This window comes from Camelina sativa, chromosome 17, assembly GCF_030686135.1.
Source record: "Camelina sativa cultivar CO46 ecotype springtype chromosome 17, ASM3068613v1".
NCBI classification, from domain to species: Eukaryota; Viridiplantae; Streptophyta; class Magnoliopsida; order Brassicales; family Brassicaceae; genus Camelina; species Camelina sativa.
This window is the reverse complement of record NC_141896.1, coordinates 16542836-16568078: the sequence shown is the minus strand read 5'-3', so window position 1 is coordinate 16568078 and position 25243 is coordinate 16542836. Positions and strand designations below refer to the sequence as shown.

Below are 25243 nucleotides of genomic sequence, written 5' to 3'. Positions count from 1 at the left end.
TCGATTTATTAATGTCGTTTTCATTCAAATGATGGTCGATAAATTCTATCAAAACCTATTCGGTTGTATAAGTGAATGTTTAGTTGAGAAAATTAGATATATATAGTATAATTCTTTGAGAGACTTCGACAAAAAAGAATATATGAAATATTATAGCTGTTTAACATCTAAGTGTCAAACATAAACTTCCACTATTGTATTGTTTAATGCAATATCTAACATATTATAGTTTTTAGTTTCCAATTTTGGAATGCTACGTCTTGTTTGTATAGTGGCGGGCTATTGGAATTTGAAGTATTAGTTCAAAATCACCGTTTTATAATAATTATTTAATTTCTCGTTGATATATTAACCTTACCTTTATATCCCATTAACTTGTGATATTTATAGGTTATTTTTATAAATGTCTACTAACGATCGACTTCAACAAACACATCTATACGGCAAACAAAATTACTAATATAGGACTTGCCTACAATTTCTTTTTACCTCAACAAACTAAGGGCATGAACAAGCCAAGTGATGGAAAAAAAAAAGTAAAAATCTAACGTGGAAAACTGGAAAAATAGAATGTAAGTTGATGGTCCAGCTTCACCTGAGTTTAATTTTGGTACCGACTTCAAAATCAGATCGCACTATAGGCAAAAAGTCTAAAGGCATAGCTAGGGGGGATACGTCAAACCCAATGAAATTCCAAAAAGCCAAGTTTCCTCGGTTTATACCCATTTTGTCTATCTTCTGGTTTTGACTCTTTTGGGTTTTTACTTCCCAAGCGTGTGCACTTGAGATTAGAGCTCTATATATATAACAAAATACATGGTTGATTTAATTTTATGTGGTTCACAGTACATTATATAATAAATGTGAAAATATTATTAGTCAAAACTTCAAAGTCTTCAAGCCCAAGCATCCATACCTCTGTCTTCGTGAACATAATTAACCCTCTTTACCACAGTTAATCATGTCCCTCACCTTCGAAATTTTTTTTATTTGACCAAACTCGCTTCCCTTGTTACTGCATTTTTTTTATAATACTAGTATCTCTAATTCATTGTTTCACTAAATAGTTATTACTTCTTACTAACAGGTACATATATACTAGAACCTAGGTTAAACATCTTGCAATAATTAATTAAAAGTTTGAATTGATGCTGGCTATTGCATAAAACCAATGTTTGGTTTATCATTCGTAAACAAGTCATAACAATGTACAAAGAACAATTTCCTATCTTTTTATGTCGATATTAAAAAAAAAAGATACCATATATGTATGGCGATTATTCTCTGTTCGCAGTATACTATGATGTACACAAACTACCAAACGGACCAACCCTCGGCAATGTCCAAAGTAACTTCAATTTTCAAGTGGTTAATTATATTTCATTAATTTCATCATATATCAAGTACAATTCCCTTGTTAAGAAAACCATTGTATAAATTGTATGGTTGCATTGCATCAGCATCCACTTCTTTTTCCTTTACGACGTTTTCACACGATAACATCATACCGACTGTGTGCAATCTCTTGGGCATAGAAGGTGTGAGTTCATAAGTCTTGGTATTGGGCCTTCATTTGGTTAATGAGATGGGCTAATCAGTAAACGATAAACATTATTGCCATCGACTTGATATCGTTTTTATGTTTGGTAATTTCTCTCAAAAGCTGTATGAAAAAAGAGTTTACTACTTGGCCGACAAAGAAAAAAATGTTTTCCACAGGTGTAGTAGGGCCGTAGGCTAACACTTAATTATGGAGTTTAGTTTTGCCTTAGCAACTTATCAACGGGTATGACTTTTGTTGTTGTTTAACGGAGTGGAGTGAGTGGGTCTATCATTATTGCTCATGATCATTAGTCATCCATTTAGTGTATACAAGACGAGACGAGTCTGATGAATACATTTCCTAACCAATGGCATATTTAAAAAGACACTCATAAGAGCTTATAACAGACAGATTAATATCTATACAGTATTGTATCACGTGTGACGTTTTGCATATGAAGTGAATTTTGTGAAACTCATAATGTTTATAAGTATATGAATATTCTGCTTATTCTCTAAATTTCCGATAATTATGTGTTGAAGATTGATTAGGAAGCTAGTGTGTAGAACTAAATTTAAGTTAATCATATCACTACAAAAAAAAAAGACACAATAAACATGGTAACTCAGGTTATTTCAAATGTGAGATTCGTAATATGATTCAACCTGCAACAATATTTGGCGCAATCAACTTGATCCAATCTCATACTAAAAAAAAAAACAAAATTCATCCAGTTGACAGAAACAACTTTTGTAGGAATGTATATATTGACAATAAAACAAAAACTGATAGTAACGTGCCATGTCTAACGACTAACAACTCTGATGTACACTTTTGGTTGATGCATGATCCAGATCAGATTTGGATTGAACATAATTTAAATCTAGAGTTATTTATTTTATTCTTAAACCCATTACTGTGATATGAAACTCCCTGACATCGATCCCACAAAAATGTGTATTAAATTCAAAAAAAATCAACATTCATTTACGTTGTGTTTGTAATTGGTATTCGGATCGTCACCACACAACTTCTTTTATTGGGTCTGAATCTGAATCTGAACTATGTAAGAAACATAATTAGCTATTTTGATGGATAATTAAAACTCTTTCTTACGAGGGACTGAAGTAGGTGACCTACACCCGTCTTTTTTCGTTATTTTCTTATCAACAACGTTTTTGATTACAGCCTTACAGGTCGTGGGTTTGAATTAATTAGGTCTTATGAAATTTTGGAGCACTCAACCACCACTCCACAATACTTTTAAGTCGGTGACTCGCAAGAAGATATAGTGGGTCGTCTGACCCAATTTGAAGATTGGAGTATTTTGTTTTCTATTGGGAGTCAAACATAAATGATCATTGAATAGAAGAAACCAAAACATAAATAAATGTCAATACAGTATTTAATAAATTTAGATGCACGTATCCCATTATTCTAAGAAATAGCTTACAATAAATTCTAGTATAAGTTGCCCAAACATTCATATATTACTATAAACATTTTTAGCATTAGCATAAGTACAAAAAAGTGATAATTAAGAAGAGAAAAGAAACATTGTATAATTTATACATTCGTTCATAAAAGATCCAAAACCTTTCATTGTCATTGATCTAGTTTTTGATGATGAATTTAGTAAACAATAACTAACTATCCATACTAAATAAAGAACATAATTATCCATTTATAAACATTAAACCATACATACTAACGAAGAAAACAAAATAATTAAATTGATAAATGGACAAATGGATAATTAATTTACATAGCATAATTATCAAAGAACCGTCCTGAGATTTTTATATACAGCCGTTGGATCCAAAAACACTAATCATCAGCGGCCGTAGGATTTACTACTACGCGCTTTCTATAAGAAAATGGTGGCCCCATGTTCAGACTTGAGAGGTATGTTCTTCCCTCCCTACTCTCTCCCCCAATCCATTTTAATTCATATTTTCACACTACTATATCACTTTTTATAATCTCGGTGTTAATCATATTTAATTCTTGTAATTGTTTTTTATAAAGTCACTATTTGACAACAGAACTCTCTTAATTTTATCCTCTATTTTTTTTTCTTTCTCTTCCCAATTGCTGCATTTTTTTTTTAATTCATTATGGATGAAATAAATCTTATACTTCACTTAATTTATCTTCTATTGATTTTTTAAAAATATCATTATGGATGAAACAAAAACCTATATAAAAAAACAGTTTGAGTAAAGTGAAAAAATTAAAATAAAAAAGCAGTGTAAAACAATATAATTGTAATTGTAATCAATTAAAGTAAAGAGATTTCAGCTTTTCTTTTCATTCCTTTTCTTCCTGTCACTTATTTTTTTTTCTCACATTATCAGCTTTTATTTCTTTATTTCCTAAGTACTGTATATAGCTTTTTTTTTAAATTTCATTTTATCTTATTTTCCTCAAATTTCATACCTTTTTTTTTTTTATGATCATTTCCGCCGATTTTAGGTTAAATGTTTTTTCTTTTTTTCTTTTGTAAAAATACTTAAAACGTCGATTGAATCTAACACAAAGTTCTGCTCTTCTCCTCTCTCTCTCTCAATCTAATCTCAATGGCTCTGTTTTAAAAATAAAGGGCAAAATATAATTTTTCTCTCCTCAAATAAACAAAGTCGCCAGCTTTATCTCTCTCTCTTCCATGGCTAGATGATGACGATTCAGATTCACATAAACTAAAAACTAGGGTTCCCTCCCCCCACAATTTGCCTTACACGTTTCCATCATCAAATCTCTTCCTTCCTTTCTCCGTCATCATCATCAATCATCAATCATCATCTTCCCCACCGACAACAATCTCGGACTTTGTGGATTTTTATTGACTTCTGTGATACAACCAATTGTTTTCACTCTGGATCTCCCAGATTCCTTCTAACCTCTGTATGTTCTCTCTGCTTTCTCCTCCTTTCCGACATATCTATCTATGTTTTTCCCAGATCGACCTTACCCTTTGTGTTTTGTCTTTTTTTTTCAATATCTGTTTTGTTTCTGTTTTAGTGATTATAGAGACTAGTGTTTCTGTAGCTTCTTGTTAGATCTCTTTTAAGGCTTTCGTTATTCTTACGGATCTTTGTTTTTATTTACGTTTTTTTAGTTCTTTTTTTTATTGCTTCTCTCTGAAGACAGCATAAAGTTATAGTCTTTACGAACGTGAAAGAGCATAGCACACACATGTCTAGTTTTAATAGATGAGATTCCTCTGTTGTTGGTTGTTATGTTTCTAAAGCTTCAAACTTTGAGGCTTCTTCTGATCTGTTTCCTTTTTTTTTACTCTTGTTTTATCTGATTTGGAGCTGATCTGTGTTTATGTAGATCAATCATGGCGATGAAGTCTAGTTCTGCTGATGGTAAAACCAGAAGCTCTGTTCAGATCTTCATTGTGTTTAGTTTATGTTGCTTCTTCTACATTCTGGGAGCATGGCAACGTAGCGGGTTTGGTAAAGGAGACAGTATCGCTCTTGAGATGACAAACAGTGGTGCTGACTGCAACATTGTTCCGAGCTTGAACTTCGAGACTCATCACGCAGGGGAGTCAAGTATTGTTGGTGCTTCTGAAGCAGCAAAGGTCAAGGCTTTCGAACCGTGCGATGCTCGTTACACGGATTACACTCCATGTCAAGATCAGAGACGCGCCATGACTTTCCCGAGAGATAGTATGATTTACAGAGAGAGACATTGCGCTCCTGAGAAGGAGAAACTTCACTGTCTTATACCAGCTCCTAAAGGATATGTTACACCTTTCTCTTGGCCTAAGAGTCGAGATTATGTGCCTTATGCTAATGCACCGTATAAAGCATTGACTGTTGAGAAGGCTATTCAGAATTGGATTCAGTATGAAGGTGATGTTTTTAGATTCCCTGGTGGTGGAACTCAGTTCCCTCAAGGTGCTGATAAGTATATTGATCAGCTTGCTTCGGTTATACCTATGGAGAACGGAACTGTTAGGACTGCTTTGGACACTGGTTGTGGGGTAATGTCTTTATGTTTTGATTGTCTTGTTTAAATCTTCTGAAGTTTGATTTTCTTCACTAACTAAACTGAAACGTTTTGTTAGGTTGCAAGTTGGGGAGCATACTTATGGAGCAGAAATGTACGTGCGATGTCTTTTGCACCAAGAGATTCACACGAGGCTCAGGTCCAATTTGCTCTCGAGAGAGGTGTTCCTGCTGTTATTGGTGTTCTTGGTACCATAAAGTTGCCATACCCAACACGGGCTTTTGACATGGCTCATTGCTCTCGGTGTTTGATTCCATGGGGAGCAAATGGTTAGAACCGTTTCTGATCTTATTATACCAATTTGACTTTCACTTTGTATGAAAAATATATCAGTTAGTTACAATGGTGGTTTTGTGTGTTTTAACAGATGGGATGTATTTGATGGAAGTGGACCGTGTGCTTAGACCCGGTGGCTACTGGATTCTATCTGGTCCTCCAATCAACTGGAAAGTCAACTACAAGGCATGGCAACGTCCCAAGGAGGACCTTCAAGAGGAACAAAGAAAGATTGAGGAAGCTGCTAAACTTCTTTGTTGGGAGAAGAAGTATGAACATGGTGAGATCGCAATCTGGCAGAAGAGAGTCAATGATGAGGCATGCCGATCAAGACAAGATGACCCTAGAGCCAATTTCTGCAAAACCGATGATAGTGATGATGTCTGGTAAGTATTCATTTGTTATATAATAAGATCATTTACTTTTCTTGTTAGAGACAACTGCATCAAGTTTAATTGTTTTTGGCTCTAGGTACAAGAAAATGGAGGCATGTATTACGCCGTATCCGGAGACAAGTAGCTCAGATGAAGTAGCTGGTGGTGAGCTTCAGGTTTTCCCAGATAGGCTCAACGCAGTGCCGCCAAGGATCTCTAGTGGTTCCATCTCTGGTGTTACTGTTGATGCCTATGAAGACGATAACCGACAGTGGAAAAAACATGTGAAAGCATACAAGAGAATCAACAGTCTACTTGATACTGGAAGGTACCGTAACATCATGGACATGAACGCAGGGTTTGGTGGATTTGCTGCTGCTCTTGAGTCCCAAAAGCTTTGGGTTATGAATGTTGTTCCAACCATTGCCGAAAAGAATAGACTTGGAGTTGTATATGAACGTGGACTCATTGGTATCTTCCACGACTGGTAAGTTAAAAACTAATACCTTCTTCTTCTCACACAACTTCCTAAGTTTTTTTATTGTTTCTGGTTTGAGAGACTCTATTCTGGTGTACATGGTTTTCAGGTGTGAGGCTTTCTCTACATACCCAAGAACATATGACCTAATCCACGCAAACCACCTCTTCAGTCTGTACAAGAACAAGTATGTATATATATCTGTTTTATTCAATGACTCGTAACAACAATTTTCAGGACGCTAAATGTATGAATCTGAAACTCTTTAGGTGCAATGCTGATGACATTCTTCTGGAGATGGATCGAATTCTCCGACCGGAAGGAGCAGTTATAATCCGGGACGATGTTGACACATTGATCAAGGTGAAGAGAATCATCTCTGGAATGAGATGGGATGCGAAGCTGGTTGATCATGAGGATGGTCCTTTAGTTCCTGAGAAGGTTTTGATTGCTGTGAAGCAGTACTGGGTCACCAACTCCACCTCGTCTCACTGAAGCTTCTTTCATTCCGAGGTGACCTGACATTTTGATCAAATGGTAGAGCTTTCTCTCCCTAGGGAGAGAGCTACAGTCTTGTCTTAAAACACACTTTTATTGAGTATCTATTTATTAATGTTATAGTTTATATTTCTTTCCCAATCCAAAAGCTTGGAACTTGTGGTGTATCATTGAATTCTCAACTTAATAGTTTTTTGCATAAGCCAACTCTGTTTCATTCTCTTCTTACAAAGTCAAATATAAATAATCAACACATATGTTTATAGTACACCACAACGTGTATTGGTGTAGTGTAATATATACAAATCTCAAACCCAAGGTTAATGTAGCTCTAGAGAGAAGCAAATCAGCTCCTCCTCTGATTACAAAGTAAGTCTCTAGGTGTTCCAAAAGCTCAGGCTCTCAACTCAAATCAGTCTTGAACTTGTTTAGTTGGACGAGCTTCAAATCCGCCATCTTTCCGTTTCTCAAGTGAGTAAGGCATGTAAGTACCGAGAATCCGATCCCACATGACAAAGAAAGGCTGAGAGAAGTTGAATTTGCTTCCATAAAGCTGATGATGCACATCATGATACGCAGTGTTGTTCTTGAAAAACATATGGAAGAGGTTCCCGGGGAGGCAGAGTCCGCAATGGTCATCCACGGTTTTGATAGTAGCAAAGGAGAAGAAGAAGATTGAAGTTCTTGGAGACATACCCGAGATGAGAAAAGATAAAGCGCCACCAACTGTATCGAGAATAAGTCCTTCTACTGGATGATTGTATAGAGCTCCATAGGCATAGGGAACAACAAGCCTATGGTGCTGAGAGTGGATATGTTTGTATAAGAACTTGTTGTGATGCATATACCTATGCATGAAGTATTGCCATGTGTCAAGGACTAACATGGCGGTTACACACTGGCTAGCTAGAACCAATAGAGAAAATTGTTTCGTCTTGCTGGAATCAGCATCACTTCCTGTCACCTGCAGATGAGATACAACATAATCAAAAAAAGGTTTACTCCCAGAAAAGAGAAGAAATAACTGTAGACTCGAAGATATAGAACATGTAGAAACACCGTGAAAAAGTTCATCCTAACATACAGCTAACATACAGAGTTCAAGAGAAGTGATTGACTAATACAGTCATAGCTTCAGAAATAGAGAACATGTCCAAGCCATAAGCATGAAACTTCTGTGAGAAAAAATTGCTTCAATCATCAAATGGTTTAGCAAACACAGTGAAAAAGATTCTACCATAAAGGGGTCCAGAGATTTGATTGTACGAAAGAAATTGAATCTATCAAAAACATTGAGTAAAAGAATATGATCTATGAGACACACGTTGTGTACAATCAACAACCAAAGACGCTCACAAGAGCCGGTGAACATTTCCTGTGATGTTTTCTTATAAACACCATCCAGAAGAAGATGAAGGTAAAACAAGAATTCTACACAACGGGACAATCAAATCATTGAACAACCAATGCCAGGCCCAGAACAAGATTAAGATCATTCCTTTACATCTCAAACAAACACCAAACTATCCTTTTCTAATTCCAATCTCATAAAGGTATCAGAGATAGATCAATTACAACATTTGAGCTCAGTAAGAGAACAGAACAGCCATAACTCCAATTCAACAAGTATACATCATAATGTTAAAATGGGTATGGCAGCTTTACCGTGAACAAAAGGATAGCGACGATGGCTTGAATAAGCTGCTGGAGAAGAACACCTTTAACAACATTGGACTTGGAGACAAGATTCTTCTCGTCTTCATCAACCTTGGAATGTAATCTATAGCTCTCCAACGAAGAGAGCGATACATAAATCCCAGAGTAAACCCAATACACCACAATCGGAGCAAAAGCTCCTAGCAATTCGTCAGACAGAACAAAACCCATCTTCCTAATTCCACCTTCAGATCCTTTACAAACTTGTGGGAATCAGAGAAAATGAAACTGGAAAATGCGGAATTGGACGTAGAAACAAAAAAAAATTGGAAATTTGACAATTGGAGAAATGAAAGAGAGGACAATGGAGAAATAAGTAAATAGATATACTCGAAAAAAAAAAAGGTGAGGTTTTTAGGGTTTACAGTTTTTTTAATTTGCCAAATTAATCATCAATGGATATAATTTGGGGAAGAAAGAGAGAGAGACAGACAAGTAAACTAAAATAGCAAAAGCCTATCTTTGTCTACGTGGCACACGATGAAACGATCTAACTTAAGATAGATCTTTTTTTTGACCGTTCGATGGAGAAGCAAATATGTTCCTTTTATCGTGTTCGTTTAGTATACTTGATTATGTTCTTCCCGCGTTTTGTTATATTCGGTGTTTTCAAGTTGTACCATTAAACGACGACGTACTTGCTGGAGGTTTGGAAAAGAGATGTTTCGAGGACCAGTAAACCGAACCTAACCGATACTTTACCAATTGCTTTTACGAAAATTCATATACTCATCCAAATTATCAGTGGTTTTCTACACATTTTTGTGTAATTGTTTGCATAGAAAATCAATAAAATATGTATGGGGGGAAACATTTCTTTTCAAGAATTGTCATTCACACATACATTATTATTCCATGTGATGAAAACAACAATAATTGAAAAGGTTCCGAGTCTATATGTGTTGAAAGGTTATAGATCAACTGGCAACTCTTTTGACTCTGTCTTCTTTGGAAAATTGAGACTGGCCTGTATGACTCTCTTGGGTCCTGAAAGGAACACACAATATTCAGAAACATCAGCAACAAAGAAAACATATATATGAATCATTTCTTGGTTGGTGATAAATTCAATTTACAAAAGTTAAACACCTTTCTCTGGATTCTGCTTGATCGAATTGACGACTGTGGATTTCCAGTCCTCATACTTAGCCTCTTCCATCTTCTTATGTCTTTTGTAACATGACGACTGCAGAAGCAAATTAAATATAGTGTGAGTTGCAAAATAGTCAACAAGTTTGAGAACAAGTATGTGCATTTGATCCCTCACAAAGAGAGACTGATACTTCAGATTACAGGAAAGAAGCCAGTTGCCAAGAATATACCTCTTCATCAGATAAATATCCACCATCCTCTAGTCTCCTCTTTCTAGGTAACACATCAAGCAAGTCTGAGGAAAATTTTCCACATAATTACTTTTTGTGTCAAAGTAAGCCTTCACTGGATTGAACTAAAGCCATATGTCCAGACTAGTAGTGAAATGAAGATGAGAAGAATAGTTTTTTCCAAAGAGAACTGATTAACCGTACCTCGGTTTCCTTTGAGGTCCTTTGCATCTTTCTTTTCCTTTGAAATCCCAACACAATCAAAGCAAAGATCCGTCATGGAGGTTGAGACCTGTTTTAAAAAGCCATGTAGTTCTAAAGTTCAGTACTTGGGCAATCGGGTAATACACTAGAGAAATTAGCTGTGTCTCGATGATATAACACTTACGCAAGAGAACTCAGACTCTGATGTTCCACAAACCTCAATCAGCCTAAGCTTATCTACCTTGAGCTGCAAAATAGGTAACACAGAAAAGGTTCAAAATCTAAAGATACTCTAAACAATCCCTCAAAAAACGGAAAGAAATCAAAGTATTTACCTTCTGCTTCTTAGCACATAAATAAAAAGCAGCAGCTGTAAATACAGGTCTAGTAAAATCAGCATTTGCCCGTCTTGACGCTGGTAGTGATGAAAGAAACCGCTCCTTATACCTACAGATCCATATGAGGCATTTCAACAAACATATTCTAGGCAAAATCATTAAGCACACAATTAAACCGTAAAAGAGGGCTTACGAGGATAGAACATTTTGCACAGATTTGATTATCCTAACGCAACCAAACTGAACAGCCAATTCTCTTACATTAAGCTTAATCCTGAAACGCCACATTAAAATACACACACACATCAATCAATATAACTCCACCAACAACAACACATATTCATTAAACAAGTTGGACGACTTGAAAAAGGAAACTCACTTGATCCCAATAACGTTTTGAAGACTATTGAATGATCTAGAGTAAGCCTTTTCAGACATACCACTCAACTTAATCGCTGCTTGTCTATCGAATAGAATCTGCAATCTAACAAATTAGATTCGAATCGATTAAGTCAGATACTGCACAATTAATGATAACCCACTAATGCAAAACGAAATCGATAACACAATCAATTATGAGAAAAAAGTTTACCTAGAGGCGGCGATCTCCATACATATCACAGCTTTACAGATCTCACCCTGAATAGTAGATCAAAAACAATAACAAAAACTCCGAGTTCAACAAATAGGAGAACATCGTAAGGAATCAATAGTATTGGGATTCAGAATCGGATGACTTACAACGCCGATGATGGATGAATCGAACTGGGCATCACAAAGACGGCGGATCTCTGCAGCTTTTCTAATTAAAAGCTTGTTGTTATCCAGACCAAGTTTCTTAGCTATGTCGGAGATATCCATATCCTCTTTCAAAAAGTTTCCCAGCGATTGAATTAAGAGAGACAAAAGAATCAAAAGGCTCAGAGTGAGAGATATTTTCGAGAAATGTCGATGGAACTCACTGCCAATTAGGGACAAATGGAAAACGCTATTAAAGAAAACGTTGCCACCGTTTGGCTCCGAAACGGGGTTTGGCGGGATTTTTTAGGACTGATTGAAATTTTAGCCGCGAAGATTTTTTTTCGCTCTTAACCATTTTTGTAATAGGCCTGAACCCGGCCCATAACGTCTATGTAAATAAAAAAGTATCTGATCAAATACGAGATTTAAGGAAACAAAAGTATATTCCAGTAACGGTAGTAAACAACACAGTGTTGGTTCGTTCTTACCGACTACCGTACAGTCAAGAAGCTTTTACACCAAACAGATGAAACAAAGGGAGCAAAAAAACAAGCAGAAAGTAAAGACTTTTTCTGTTTTTTGGGTTGTGGTATTCAACTTATTTAGGCTAGATAGCGGTAAAGTTTCCGGTCTGTACTATCCCTTTCCAAGAAATCACGTTCAATGAGTGACTCGATTCTCTTCTTTATCTCCGTTGGGTTAGCCAGGAACCGTGGCTGCAACTGTTTGGTTACCTCTGCGATTATGTTGTTGTGGTCTAGTATTTTCCTGGACTTCATGATCCTCACAATCGCTGCTTCGATCTGAGGTTTCCTGTCTTCTTCCACTCTCTGTCTTGTCTCTTGCTTCTCCGGTTCTGTCTCCTTCTGGGCCACTACGGTTCCTATCTTTACTTTGTAAAACTTGCTGGTGAATTTCTCGTTTACATAAAACGAATCCTCCTCTCCTATGTCCTTGCTCATGGGTTCTTTCTTTATGACGTTTTTGCCTTTTACACATGCCAGCGACTGCAAACAGCGTTTGAGATCTGATGCCGGGATTTCAGTAGCCTGTTCAATCTCTTTGTAGCTGAGACGATCAGCGTTATTGAACAACATGAGAACACACATCTGGAAAGTCGACACATTCAATTCATGTTTCTGACCCTTTCCAAAGACGGCTTTGATATCAGCTGTGCCCATGTTAGTTTGCCAGGTTAATCTTCTACCGGTATGGGTCCCAAGGTAGTAAGAACGGAACTTCTCACAGAGAACTGACACTTCAGCTGGGAGATTACAAGGTACTGCTGGCTGTGTTGGCCAAGAACCAGTTGTAAGAACCTGAACAATAAGTGTTGGACCTTCTGAGAGCTCAGGGTGACTGCCATAAAACCCGCGCATTGTGTCTTCTGAAGTCTTCATGTCAGTGAACATGCCTTCCAATTTTGAAGTGAACTGATAGCCACATTCTGTCTTCAGTTTCACTATCAAACTTCTTTCTGCGTCATCCGACACAGTTTTGCCTGAGAGAAGCCTTTTAGCCAAATGCTGCTTGTAGTACTTCTCAAACACATCCTTCTCTTGTAAATAGCGGAACAGCATCATAACTTTATCGAGAATAACCTCCACATCCACATCGACGATACCCTTAATCCCTTTACGTAGCTTGTCATCAACAAACAGGGAGATGAACTCAGGAGAACGAGCATTCAAGTTGATGAAATACTCGAATGAAGAGTTTAGCGCATTCTGAAATGTTTTATCATTGCCGAAAGCCGTGCTGATGACTTTGTCATATTTATCCCGCTCATCCAATAGTCGCTGAACAAATTCCACCGGGTCCTTTGACTTTTCCGGATCAGTAACCAGTTGCTTTCCCATCTCCCTAAGATGTGAAGTCATAACATCTCTGACGGTAAGAAGACCGTTGGTAACCCTGCGGAACAAGTTGTACATCCTACCCAAATCCTCATACTTGTCATGCAGAAGCATATAAACCAGACCTGAATTATCCATGTGAACGAGTCTCTGCATGTGGTTGGCAATCATCTCTTTCTCAACCACACTAGTAATCTTCTCTTCGCTCTTGGGATCCAAGTAGTGTCCTACCCTATCAATTTCTTCGGTCAGGCGTTTCTCAGCTTTCTTTAGATAATCCCCACAATCACAAGATTCAATAAACTCCTGAGACTCAACCTTATAAAACTCAGAAGAAGCATCCAAAAAAGGCTTCTCAAAATCCTCCTGATACACAGATTCACCCAAGTCCATAAACATCTTAATCACATTCCTCATTAAACCCCTGTCTATGACTTCACCAGTTCGTTCCTTCTGCACTAAATCAAGAAGAGTGTTTAGAAGCCTCGTATGTATCTTAGTGAAATGCACAACGTTATCCCTCCACAAGCTAAGCCCCATGGGATGAACATGAGTCTTTTTGGTGCTCTCAATGTAAGTCCTATCCATGTACATGAGAATATCCCGAATCATCTCCAAGGCTTTGTTGTGCTCATTCCATTTCTTATTGAGCTCTTCAAGGAAAGATCCTCCCTGAGCTGCCTCAATCAGCTTGGATTTTTCTTTGAGATGAGCAGTCATAGTAACAATAAACCCAGTGTAAAGCTTCTCACCAAACTTGTGCAGGACCATATTGTATGCGTTTCTGGAGCAAAAAGAATGAAACAAACATAACAAAATCATTCGCCTAGCTAAGGAAAATAAAACACGAAACCTAAGCTGAATCCCCAAGTAATTGAGATTCTAGAAAACATGACCACAACAAATTCGTGCAGGAATCAAGAGAGAGAGCAAAAGGAGAGACCTGTAAAGCTCTTCGAAACTGAGACCGCTAGCATCTTGATTGTAAATCTGATGGATCGCACGCTCAAGAATCTGCCAAGTTTTATCAGCGTATTTGGGATCTACAACGACTCGATGCTTAAACGCCTCTATCTGAAAATTCCTCTTCTTCTGATTACTCATCTTTTTTTGAAAACACCAAAACCTGAATCCCAAAGCAAATACCGACTCAAATCAATCTAAAATTCCAAGAAAAACAATAACGATAAATTGAAACGGAGAATTAATAAAAACAATAAGGTGGATCGAGGGAATCGGAGACTGACCGGAGAAAGAGGGATGATCGGATTAGGGTTTGGAATTGTATTCTTAGCTTCCGTGAACAGATTTGGGGGAAAGAGGGAGGATATAGAATAATAATTAAAAATTTGAAAAGGAGAAGAAGCTTATATAGCGTACGGGATATTTGCAGCGTCGGTGTGTAGATGATAGAGAGATATCAGAGAAAGAGATTTTGAAGGTGGAGGAGAGGTTCTTTTGAGAGAAGAGGAAGATGATGATTAAAAAAAAAAAATGGAAAAAAAAAAAAAGAAAAAAATGAACCCTCCGTCTCTGCTGGTGGTTTCGATACTACGAGTTAATTATTTTTTGGTATATTTTCGTCCTTTGGTATACCGGTTGAACGGTTCTATAATATTTTAGAATCCCAAAAATTTACTATTTTCGAAAAAATGTTATATTTAACATAACACATGTTTTTTTTTTTTTGACATTTTCCCCGAAAAAAATAAAACATTTTTGTGCAAAAGAAAAACTTCTATGGGTATGATTTTTTTGTTGTCTGCATCATTGTATTTTTTTTTAATCTTTTAACTAAAATTTATAATCATTATTTTACTATTACAAAAATAATTATTATACATAAAGGTAAAACCAGTAAAAAACCAGCAGATGGCCTTAGTGTCATTGTTTAAAAACTGAAAAAATAGTAAATTTATTTACAAAAGTAAGATCCTGGTCGAACGGCTTACATGCTTTTAAAGTGTGAAGATAATAAAATAATAATTCGAAATTATTTAAATTTTTGTTCTGCTCTAATAAACGGCTAAATAAATATGTCTGACGCTCCCCTTCTCTCTCTCTCGAATCTCGAATCTCGAATCTTGAAATTGTTCTTTAAACTATCATCTCTCTTTCTCGAATCTCGAATCTCGAAATTGTTCTTTAAACGAATCCCTCTATGAACAGATTAGTTCTAGTTTAAAAACATATATGTGCATCATTAGAACAAACTCGTTCTTTAGGTAAAAAATGTAGATTTGAGAAATTACAAGTGCACTCATCAACTAAATAAATTATAATTAAATTTGAGAAAGTACAATCATATACCAAAAAAAGTATAATTAAATTTGAAAATTTACATTCATCTACTCAATAAATTATAAACAAATACATCTACTCCACAAATTTGTTTGATTTAAAAATTATCATTAAATTTGAGAAAGTACACCCATCTACTAAATAAATCAATAGAACATGTAGAGTACATAATATACATACTATATTTTTTTTTAAACATATAAAAAAGGTAGAATGCATGCTCTAAACTTAACATGACAACTTTAATCGATCTAAAGATTAATCTATTCTCGACAAAATGACAAAACTTCCTTCACTTGTTAATGTATTTTTCTTTTTTTTCTGCTGAAAATTAGCTGAAATTTGATTTAATACTTTAATCTAGTTAAAATATATATTAGACATAATTGAAAATTTGATTTAAAATGTATCTATACTAGTATTTTTGCAGCCTTTGTTGCTCAAAAATATGTTTTTGAAAACATTTACTATTGAATGCCATTAAATGATTATATTCATATCCAAACAAGTTTAGCTAACTCTCTCTACTATCTTCATACCCAAACATAATTGAAATATCTATATATACATTTTTGGAGACATTTATGAAATAAATCTTGGAGTTGGAACTTATTTACAATCATGCAATTAACATTAATTTTACAATTATTTTTTTATTTTAAATAATATCAAATTTGGAATCTAACTTAAGAAGATTTTCTCCTATTAAAATTTCCAAAAGTATCGGATCAACACCCATTAGCATTAAATATTTTATTTTAATTAATCCATTCTCTAAAAAACTGTTGATAATCACTTATTTTCATGTGTTTGAAAGCCAAGTGATTAAACTGTTGATAACAACTTTAATTTTTTAAAAAATTTGGGGCCCAAACTGACAAAAATTGTTAAAAAAATTTTACTTCTTCACCAAAGTATTTTTCAGTAGCTAATATATTAATATATAGATTTTTGATCCCTACTAATAAGAAAAAATTGATATAAATCAAACTTTACAAAAAAACACTTCACCATTTTAATCGACTTGCACAACTATAAATATAAAAGTGTTAAATGATATAGAGATAAAACAACCAAAATTACAAAGTCAAATTATAGTATACTCATATAATTATAAAAATATTCTACCAAAAAAAAATATAATTATAAAAATAGAATACATTGTGTCATACTATTATCTCTAAATTATAAATGAAAAAGAAAAATCACAAAAAAGTATATTTGTTGACTAAATTGAATTTAATGAATAATAAGGATATCCTAACTTGTATATAATAAACCACTACATGTAGACAATAGAAATTATACACTACATAATGTACTGATGTAAAATTATAGTAGATTAAAAAATACAAAATATATTACATATATATAGTTAATATAATAAAAAAATTTCTAAATAAAACATTAGAGAAAATTTACTATAAACATTAGAGAAAATTATCCCGCCTTAAGGCAAAACAATCAAAATCGAGTAAGAACTTTGAGGGAAACTACGTCTTCCACGCAAAACATGTTTAGTGCAGTTCCTCCACTGAAAGCAATCAAGTTCGAGTAAGGACTTTGATGGAAACTACATCTTCAACTTAAAACATCTCTAGTGCCTTTCCTCTCTTTTGTCTTGAGAAAGTTGGTTACTAATTCCAGCAATTAAAGTGTGTTAGCGTTGTGATGTTTAATTAGGCTCAACTCTATTCAATCAAACATAATCAGGCTGTCTTAATCGTGACTGTTATATCATCCCACCCTTTTGTATACACCCATTTCTTTAATACTTGAATATTAGTATATCAGACTTTATAACCAGTGTTTTGTATTTTGTAATTAGTTAGTCACTCTGTCACTAATAGGATATTTGTAATGAAACTATGAAACTGGCTTTCTTAACCTCCGATACACTGTTTTAGGAGGGATAGAGTCACCGGCACATCACCTATCATCAACTCTCTCTCACAAGCGACACATACGTCACTATACATTCATCAAACAATGTTTGTCTTTTACAATCCTGTCTCCTTTGTATCTTTAGCTATACATTCATCAAACAAGGAACACAACATTGCTAAGCATCTAAGTCTCAAATATTCTCAAAATATTCTCAAAGATATTTACATATATTTATTTGTATACCTTCCAAAAGTAATTGTAACCCGGCCCTTTCACTTTTGGGGTTTTAAAGTGTCAATGCGAGTTAAAAACCTAGCGACAAGAAACAAATTAGGGGTTTCTCCGTGTCACACCTATAGCGACAAGAAAGACGAGACCAGGGGGGTTTGGTTCCACTGGTGATTAGGTGTAGTATTGGGAATAAAATTATCACATCTATGGGTTTCTTAAGTTGTTGGTCTTTTTTGTGGGATATTATTATACACAACGAGAAGCATCTATCAACTGTTATAGAAACCGAAGGTTGTCAGGGAATCGAAACTAGGATCTGTGCTTTGCCCGACGATTTGCTCTTGCGCATCTTGTGCTACGTCCCCACAAAAGATGCAGTCGCCACTTCAATCTTGTCTAAACGATGGCGTTATGTCTGGACGATGCTGGGTATACTCGAGTTCAAAGACGATGGCAGCGAGAGCGTTGGGTGGTTTACTGAAAATTCATTGCAACTCCATAAGGCACCGAAACTAGAGAGCTTGACTGTCCAACTCGGTCCACGTTGTCCTGTTGACGTTGATGTCGGAAAGTGGGTTGAGAACGGAGTTAATAGAGGTGTGGAAGAGTTAGATTTCAAGCTCCTATGGACCGCACAGCCCACAAGCTTTCCTGAGTGCCTTTACACATGCGACACGCTCGTTGATTTAACTCTATCCAACCAGATTCTAGTGGATGTTTCTTTCCCGGCTCGCCTACCATCTCTCTTATATCTGACTCTCGCATACGTGGTGTATAAAGACGAAGACTCTCTTTTTAAGCTTTTATCAAGTTCCTCTGTTCTCAAGAGGCTGATAGTGAGTCGACGTGAGGATGACAACTTGAAGAACTTTACCGTGAAAGTTTCTTCCTTAGAAACATTAATTTATGAGGATTTTTGCCTCAACAATGAGGTAGAGGATAATGAGGTTGATGAGGTAGGGGATAATGAGGTTGATGAGGTAGAGGATAATGAGGTTGATGAGGTAGAGGATAATGACTTAGAGGTTGATGAGGAAGAGGATGTTGATGGTCTCAATGGATTGTTGATGATAGAATCCCCTTCATTGACAAAGTTGGACTTAATTGACGTTTGGGACTATTGCTTGATAGAGAATATGTCTTGCCTTGATAACGCATTCATCGGTATTGTTCCTAACCACGATGAAAAGTTTCTGCGATCTCTTTCTTCTGTCATACATCTGCACTTATTTTTTACCAAATCAATGGTAGCGATTACACATCCCCGTTCCTCTTCTTTGTTCCTTGTTGCTTAGTCAACTAATGTTATTTTTTTTTTAATTTCTATCACAGGTTGCAAGCTGTAACGCCATCAAGTTCTCTCGGCTTATAGAGTTTTACTTTCGTCCAGATGATTTAGTAGATTGGTTGGAACCACTTATGTCTTTGCTTCAAAATTCTCCTAAACTAAAAACTCTTACGATTGACACTGTAAGTATACCATCCTCCCTTAAAACAAGCATATCTAGTTCTGATGAACTTACCATTAAAGTAAATGTATTTTATACCAGGAAATCAGCGATCACCCACTTTCTTGGAATCAGTCGAGTTCTATTTCAGGATGCCTGTTGTCTCATCTAGAGATATTGAGGTGGAGAGACTATGGAGGAAGAGAATATGAGAACAAACTATTGGACTACATTCTCGCAAACTCAAACTGTTTAAAGACAGTGGAGATCTCCCTCTTAGCAACCTGCAATCTTGAAGAGACACAAAAGGAGTTAGAATCTGTGCCTAGGATTTCAACATCATCTCAACTTCTAATCTCCATCATCTCAACTTCTAATCTCCACTCAAATGGCATGGAGGTTTAACGGAATAACAATTGAGTAGCCACATAGTGACTGTCTCGGATTAATCGTAAGGTTCTACTTTCTTAGTACAACTATATATGTTTAGGAATCTTCTCAGTACAACTATATATGTTTAGAGGATTTCATCTTAATTCCAAGCCTGGATAACAGAAGCCCAAAGCCAGCGACAACCATCATTTCATCAAATGAATCAGTTACCAGGGCTGTGCTTAAATATTGTAACTTTAGGGGTCGTCATCTACTTGACAAATTGACAAAAGCCTCCCATCTTTGCTATCGGTGACTCAGAAAATGATTGAGATTGACTAAAGTTCAATGGAAAATAATTTAACAAGAAATCCGAATATTTTACTAGTGATTAGCTGCTACTTACGCAATTCGAATATTTCAACCTCCTTGCATTAGTAAAAAACGAGCCCACTAAAAAGGAACAAATTCATCAGGTTTTACCCACTGAGTTTAAGTTCGTAGCAAAACATCATATGCCATTTTTAATGCAACCTATGCTCACCCAAAACCTAAAACAATTAACACAAGGACAAGCAGAGGAAAGGATGTTTAGAGTCGCTGAACATCAGTCATATAGATTCACTATCCATCAAAACTGTTTCATTAAGATCAATTGTCCCTATCTCTATACATAGTTACAGTCCTAAAACATAGAATACTCCATCAAGAAAGTATAATTGTATAAATACAGGGTTTTACCTTATTGCTGCATCTGATCCACAATTTGCTGATATAATATATTCAATACAAAGGTCAGACAGAGGTGAATGAACTCAAGAGATTGCCTATTCTATTTCAATGGCGCTGTATCCAGCTTCTTTTCTCGCTTTATTCAACTCATTATCTAATGATTTTAGTTGACCTTGTGAATTCCCTGCAACAGCATGTGTCCCAGCAAGAAGAATTGCATCAGCCGGATGTACCTCATCCATTTCAGCCAATCTCATCATCACACTTTCCCCCAAATATGCATTCCCATAGACTCTACAAGCAGCTAGCAGAGCACGCCAAGCTGTTGAATCACTTGTGATAGGTAAATTCTTTATTAACTCGTATGCTTCCTCTAACTGCCCAGCTCGACCCAAAAGATCAACCACACAACCATAATGTTCAACTTTGGGAGTTAAGCGATAAGTCTCAACCATTTTCTTAAAGCATCTGATTCCTTCCATTACCAACCCTCCATGGCTACAAGCATTCAGCAAAACCAAGAAAGTAATCTCATTGGGTCTCACTTTGCTGTTCTCTTCCTCCATCTTATTGAATAGTGTCATTGCCTCTCTTGCTAGTCCATGAGATCCGTAACCAGAGATCATTGCGGTCCAGGACTTTACATCCTTATCCTTCATTCTATTAAAAATCTCAACAGCTTTATCAAGCATTCCTAGTTTTGCATACATATCAACGAGTGCAGTACCAAGTCTTGCATCCAAGGCCATTCTTTCCTCTTCCACTAACTTCCCAACACTCCGTCCTACAGATGCTGCCTCGTTCTTTGCACAGGAAGACAACAGCCCAACAAATGTAGATGAATTCGGTTTCATTCTTTCGTACTTCATCTGCCTCAGTAGCCATAAACACTCTTCAAGGACACCCATTTTGGCATATTGATCAATCATACAATTCCATGTAACAACGTCCTTTCGAATGGCCCAATCAAAGACCCTGCGTGCTGAACCGATTTCCCCAATTTTGGAGTACATACCTATCAAAGCAGTGACTAAATGCAAGTCTAAATCAAGACCAAGCTTAATACATAACCCATGAGCAGATTCTGCTCCAGACAAGTCTCCTACATCACCAGTAGCTGAAAGAAAGCTAAGCAACGTACTAACACTAACAGTTACACCACTCTTCCACATATCCCTGAACAAATCCAAAACCAACCCTTGCTTAGAAACCTGAAGATACCCATTCATCAAAGTACTAAACGAAACAGCATCAACACTATGCGGCATTTCATCGAACACTTTCCGAGCATCATTGATCCTCCCACAAACACAATAAAAATGAAGGAGGGCATTCCTCAAATCAGTAAAAACCATGAACCCAGATCTCAAAACGATCCCATGCAACCCCTCACCGATTGAACTACACAATTCACGTGAACATGATTTAAGAGTCGTGATAAACGAGAAACGGTCCAAGGTGAGACCTTTAGCTCTCAATTGGTTGAAAACACGAAATGCTCGCTCCGGCTCATCGCTCATCGCATACCCTCTGAGCATCGTGTTGAACATAAAGAGATTAGTGTTGGAGACATGTTGAAAGATCGACGAAGCGTATCGAATGTCTAGTACAGAGGATAAAGCAAGAAGCTTGCTCACTGCGAAATCGTCCTTGTCAATCCCTGTTTTCACCATGTAGCCATGAATTCGAACGATGGACCTTAGGTCGCCGATAAGTTGCCGACTGAACACAAAATTGCGACTGAGGCGTGACGTAAACGCCGATGTCATCAGAATAAACGCCGCCGGAATAATAAACACGGTTACACTGCTCTGTTTTTTACTTTTTTTAGCTTAAAACTTAAAAGTTTAAATTGGGCCTTAATTCTCTAATGGGCTTATTTTTTTGGGTTCGAATACAGTTACGTGCCGTAGTGAACTAACTAGGGTTCTTTGTTTGTTTATCCTTTAAAAATTAAAATTCTCACGCCGTCATCTTCTTCATTTCTAGGGTTCTAAACCACTGATCGAGGAGCCAAACGAAGACGATGGGACGAAGTAAGTAGATTGATAAATCATCTCTTAATCTGATCTATGTTTTGAATTTCTCTGAATGTATAGATAGATAGATAGATACTTTGCTAGGTCAGTGTAAAAGATGGATTTTTTTCAGAATTGGGTTTGAATAGATTTGATTAAGCTCGGAATTTTACAATTGGATTAGGCTTTTGTTTGAATTTTGAGTATGGTAAATGATTAAACTTGTTTACTGAAGATGTATAAAAATGTAATGTAATTTGTAGGACCTGCGAGATGTTACCGTCAGATTAAGGGAAAGCCATACCCAAAATCAAGATACTGCCGTGGTGTTCCTGATCCTAAGATCAGGATTTATGATGTTGGAATGAAGAGGAAAGGAGTTGATGAGTTCCCATTTTGTGTTCATTTGGTTTCATGGGAGAAAGAGAATGTGTCAAGTGAAGCTCTTGAGGCAGCTCGTATCGCTTGTAACAAGTACATGGTTAAGTCTGCTGGTAAAGATGCGTTCCATCTGAGGATCAGGGTTCACCCGTTTCATGTTCTGCGAATCAACAAGATGCTTTCGTGTGCTGGAGCTGATAGGCTTCAGACTGGAATGAGAGGTGCTTTTGGTAAAGCTCTTGGTACTTGTGCTAGAGTTGCTATTGGACAGGTTCTTTTGTCTGTGAGGTGTAAGGATAACCATGGAGTTCATGCTCAGGAAGCTCTTCGTAGAGCTAAGTTTAAGTTCCCTGGTCGACAAAAGATCATTGTTAGCAGGAAATGGTAACGATTTTGTTTGCTCTTATGTTACTTTGTTGTTTATTTTTTTTGCAGAAGGCTTCTTGTTGATGTTTTGAGTTTGGAAATTTTCAGGGGATTCACCAAGTTTAACCGTGCTGATTACACTAAGCTAAGGCAAGAGAAGAGGATCGTCCCTGATGGTGTGAATGCCAAGTTCATGTCTTGCCATGGTCCTTTGGCTAACCGTCAGCCCGGAAGTGCGTTCTTGTCAGCTGGTGCACAATGATGCAGATGACTTGTGGATGTCGATTCGATAATCTAGTTTTGACAGATGTTCGGTTTTGTTATTTTTTGTTAAACGACAGTTTCGAATGCTGTTCTATTATTGATCGTGGATAAGACTTTGTTTAGTTCTCTGTTCTGTTCTGTTCTGTCACCACTTAAGAGCACCCCTCAAACCGGCAGTACATATATTTGTTTGGATTAACTACGTATATCACTTTTAGTTAGTTTATTTTCATTAACTCAAACATTAGTATCAATTATTCATGGTTGAAACTCCCTATAAATTCAAAGTCGTACATTTATGTATTTGTACAACTTCTATTTGATTCCATACAAAAGTTTGTATGTTTAGGGTAATTTAACGGAAATGGGCTAATTTCAGGCCCTGTGTTGTTCTTGATATCCTAAACTGACCTGAGAATTTAGCTTACTCGCATTGACTCCTGCATCTAGGCATAAGTGCTGTGAATACCAAGCTTCAAGATGAGTACAGGTGCGTCTCTTTGCTCTTCCATTTCTGGTTTATCTATGGATTACTCTCCTACCTATGAAGATTGTACTGGTTTTATTTAGTATTGTGTTTGTGATTCGTTTCTTAAAAATCTTCACTTGCTTTGGATAGAAAAACCCTGAATCGAATATTCATTGTTTTCATAACTGTTATTGGCTAAGGCATACACTATCCCTCTTCATTGACCATGTAAATTTACTTAACTTGGATATGTTGAACAAATAATTTGCACACGATGAAATTCCAATCATAAAACCTAATTCTCTTACAAAATATTCAGATATTACTTGTAAAACCTTACTTCATAAACCTTTTTTTTCTTTCTGCCTTTAGAACTTAGTTTAGTTAATCATTAACAGGTATTGGATACTTTTTCAGTGGTTATCTTGTTTTAGCAATGAAACAGAGTATTAGCATTAGTTGTTACACAAATTTCTTGTGTGTGTTAGGTGGAGCGTTTGGAGGAAACAGAGGATTGAGACCAATACCACCAGAAAAAGGCATTTTCCCTCTTGATCATTTGCATCAATGCGACACGGTACTGTTTCATTCATTCATCTTTCTCGTCAACCTATAATCCTTTCTCTTGAAAATGTTTCCATGTACGCTTGTCTCAGGGAGTCGTTGTTTTTTTATTTTTTGTAGGAGAAGAAAGGTTATCTAGACTGTCTCAAGTCTTCTGGTCACAAGTCTGAGCAATGTAGGCATCTTTCAAAGACGTATCTCGAATGTCGGATGGCAAAGTCAGTCATTTTATTTAAGTCTCCTCCCACCATGATTTTAGTTATATTTTGGTTTACATGTTGAACTGATATCGTTGATGTGGTTCTGATTTTATTAAGTAGGAATTTGATGGCAAAGCAAGATATGTCTGAGCTTGGATTTACTGGTGTTACTGAACTAGATTCTACTGTCGAGAAAGAAGTCTAAAAGTATCGAAAACTGAAGTATGCGATTGCCCTTATTGATTTTGTGGAATTCACTACTTAAAAGACCATTTCGTAAGTAAATGCGATGTTGCTTCACAAAACCTTTGAGATTGGAAAAGTTATACTCTCTATAGAAAAATTAGAAATTTTTGTCAGTTGTATCCTCTATGAAAATCTCATTATAAAGGTTTTATAAACAAGTCACATTTAGCAAGCTATCAGTGGAAGAGATTACATGATGACGTATTTAGCAAGCTAACAGTGGATAGAGATTAAATTATGCATGGACAATAATTCAAATTCATAAAGAAGAGATTAAACTCTGAAAATAACAAATAGGAAATCCGATGGAGTCAGCAGTGAAAAAAGCAGCACATGAATTGGTTTCGGGATCATGTATCGCCAATGTTTGACTAGGATGTCTTCCAAAATACACCAAC

The 25243-nt window shown here is 36.2% G+C and overlaps 7 protein-coding genes and 1 pseudogene across 10 annotated transcripts in view; 4 read left to right on the top strand and 4 right to left on the bottom strand.

The window, feature by feature from the left end:
- Nucleotides 1–3826: 3826 nt before the first annotated feature.
- LOC104756848 (putative methyltransferase PMT2) lies at nucleotides 3827–7396 on the top strand. The gene is made up of 7 exons (XM_010479502.3): nucleotides 3827–4447; nucleotides 4880–5537; nucleotides 5622–5832; nucleotides 5931–6225; nucleotides 6311–6700; nucleotides 6801–6878; nucleotides 6961–7396. The coding sequence occupies exons 2-7, from the start codon at nucleotides 4887–4889 to the stop codon at nucleotides 7184–7186; spliced, it is 1851 nt and encodes a 616-aa protein (XP_010477804.2). The 5' UTR covers nucleotides 3827–4447; nucleotides 4880–4886; the 3' UTR covers nucleotides 7187–7396.
- On the bottom strand, nucleotides 7337–9313 carry LOC104756847 (sphinganine C4-monooxygenase 1-like). Its single transcript, XM_010479500.3, has 2 exons — nucleotides 8855–9313; nucleotides 7337–8153 (listed from the first exon to the last, which is right to left on the bottom strand). The coding sequence occupies exons 1-2, from the start codon at nucleotides 9074–9076 to the stop codon at nucleotides 7602–7604; spliced, it is 774 nt and encodes a 257-aa protein (XP_010477802.1). The 5' UTR covers nucleotides 9077–9313; the 3' UTR covers nucleotides 7337–7601.
- Nucleotides 9314–9614: 301 nt separating this feature from the next.
- On the bottom strand, nucleotides 9615–11893 carry LOC104756846 (origin of replication complex subunit 6-like). Its single transcript, XM_010479499.2, has 10 exons — nucleotides 11511–11893; nucleotides 11362–11408; nucleotides 11149–11253; nucleotides 10963–11043; nucleotides 10767–10878; nucleotides 10616–10678; nucleotides 10432–10519; nucleotides 10228–10292; nucleotides 9995–10091; nucleotides 9615–9892 (listed from the first exon to the last, which is right to left on the bottom strand). Exons 1-10 carry the CDS (start codon nucleotides 11628–11630, stop codon nucleotides 9816–9818), a joined length of 855 nt encoding a protein of 284 aa, XP_010477801.1. The 5' UTR covers nucleotides 11631–11893; the 3' UTR covers nucleotides 9615–9815.
- A 41-nt stretch (nucleotides 11894–11934) lies between these two features.
- LOC104756845 (cullin-3A) lies at nucleotides 11935–14948 on the bottom strand. Its single transcript, XM_010479498.3, has 3 exons — nucleotides 14614–14948; nucleotides 14310–14492; nucleotides 11935–14150 (listed from the first exon to the last, which is right to left on the bottom strand). Exons 2-3 carry the CDS (start codon nucleotides 14468–14470, stop codon nucleotides 12113–12115), a joined length of 2199 nt encoding a protein of 732 aa, XP_010477800.2. The 5' UTR covers nucleotides 14471–14492; nucleotides 14614–14948; the 3' UTR covers nucleotides 11935–12112.
- A 3037-nt stretch (nucleotides 14949–17985) lies between these two features.
- LOC104759416 (putative F-box/FBD/LRR-repeat protein At1g22000 pseudogene) lies at nucleotides 17986–19218 on the top strand (annotated as a pseudogene).
- Nucleotides 19208–22144, bottom strand: LOC104756844 (pentatricopeptide repeat-containing protein At1g26900, mitochondrial). 4 transcript variants are annotated; one of them, XM_087496972.1, is made up of 3 exons: nucleotides 21975–22114; nucleotides 20347–21867; nucleotides 19208–19524 (listed from the first exon to the last, which is right to left on the bottom strand). In XM_087496972.1, exon 2 carries the CDS (start codon nucleotides 21855–21857, stop codon nucleotides 20433–20435), a length of 1425 nt encoding a protein of 474 aa, XP_087353098.1. In that variant the 5' UTR covers nucleotides 21858–21867; nucleotides 21975–22114; the 3' UTR covers nucleotides 19208–19524; nucleotides 20347–20432. The 4 variants fall into 4 exon arrangements, with proteins under 4 accessions (XP_087353098.1, XP_010477797.1, XP_010477798.1 ...); XM_010479495.3 differs by having other exon boundaries at nucleotides 20347–22144; XM_010479496.3 differs by having other exon boundaries at nucleotides 19208–19517; nucleotides 20347–22144.
- On the top strand, nucleotides 22139–23488 carry LOC104756843 (large ribosomal subunit protein uL16y). Its single transcript, XM_010479494.3, has 3 exons — nucleotides 22139–22373; nucleotides 22619–23120; nucleotides 23211–23488. Exons 1-3 carry the CDS (start codon nucleotides 22364–22366, stop codon nucleotides 23362–23364), a joined length of 666 nt encoding a protein of 221 aa, XP_010477796.1. The 5' UTR covers nucleotides 22139–22363; the 3' UTR covers nucleotides 23365–23488.
- A 358-nt stretch (nucleotides 23489–23846) lies between these two features.
- LOC147923887 (uncharacterized) overlaps nucleotides 23847–25243 on the top strand; it is a 2331-nt gene continuing 934 nt past the window's right edge. The window contains exons 1-4 of the mRNA XM_087496564.1: nucleotides 23847–23856; nucleotides 24324–24412; nucleotides 24520–24617; nucleotides 24720–24786. Of these exons, the coding sequence (XP_087352690.1) occupies nucleotides 23847–23856; nucleotides 24324–24412; nucleotides 24520–24617; nucleotides 24720–24786 (264 nt within the window). The remainder of the gene's footprint in view (nucleotides 23857–24323; nucleotides 24413–24519; nucleotides 24618–24719; nucleotides 24787–25243) is intronic.

Bases quoted from the DNA above. Each gene is read 5' to 3' on its own strand.
- LOC104756848 (XM_010479502.3), top strand. From the start codon at position 4,887: ATGGCGATGAAGTCTAGTTCTGCTGATGGTAAAACCAGAAGCTCTGTT. The intron at 5,538-5,621 runs GTAATGTCTTTA...ACGTTTTGTTAG, and splicing joins CTTTGGACACTGGTTGTGGG to GTTGCAAGTTGGGGAGCATA. The intron at 6,226-6,310 runs GTAAGTATTCAT...TTTTGGCTCTAG, and splicing joins GATGATAGTGATGATGTCTG to GTACAAGAAAATGGAGGCAT.
- LOC104756847 (XM_010479500.3), bottom strand. From the start codon at position 9,076: ATGGGTTTTGTTCTGTCTGACGAATTGCTAGGAGCTTTTGCTCCGATT. The intron at 8,154-8,854 runs GTAAAGCTGCCA...TCTCATCTGCAG, and splicing joins TCGCTATCCTTTTGTTCACG to GTGACAGGAAGTGATGCTGA.
- LOC104756846 (XM_010479499.2), bottom strand. From the start codon at position 11,630: ATGGATATCTCCGACATAGCTAAGAAACTTGGTCTGGATAACAACAAG. The intron at 10,879-10,962 runs GTAAGCCCTCTT...ATGGATCTGTAG, and splicing joins GTGCAAAATGTTCTATCCTC to GTATAAGGAGCGGTTTCTTT. The intron at 10,520-10,615 runs GTAAGTGTTATA...TTTTTAAAACAG, and splicing joins CAGAGTCTGAGTTCTCTTGC to GTCTCAACCTCCATGACGGA.
- LOC104756845 (XM_010479498.3), bottom strand. From the start codon at position 14,470: ATGAGTAATCAGAAGAAGAGGAATTTTCAGATAGAGGCGTTTAAGCAT. The intron at 14,151-14,309 runs GTCTCTCCTTTT...TTTTTGCTCCAG, and splicing joins AGTTTCGAAGAGCTTTACAG to AAACGCATACAATATGGTCC.
- LOC104756844 (XM_010479495.3), bottom strand. From the start codon at position 22,106: ATGACATCGGCGTTTACGTCACGCCTCAGTCGCAATTTTGTGTTCAGT.
- LOC104756843 (XM_010479494.3), top strand. The intron at 23,121-23,210 runs GTAACGATTTTG...GGAAATTTTCAG, and splicing joins ATCATTGTTAGCAGGAAATG to GGGATTCACCAAGTTTAACC.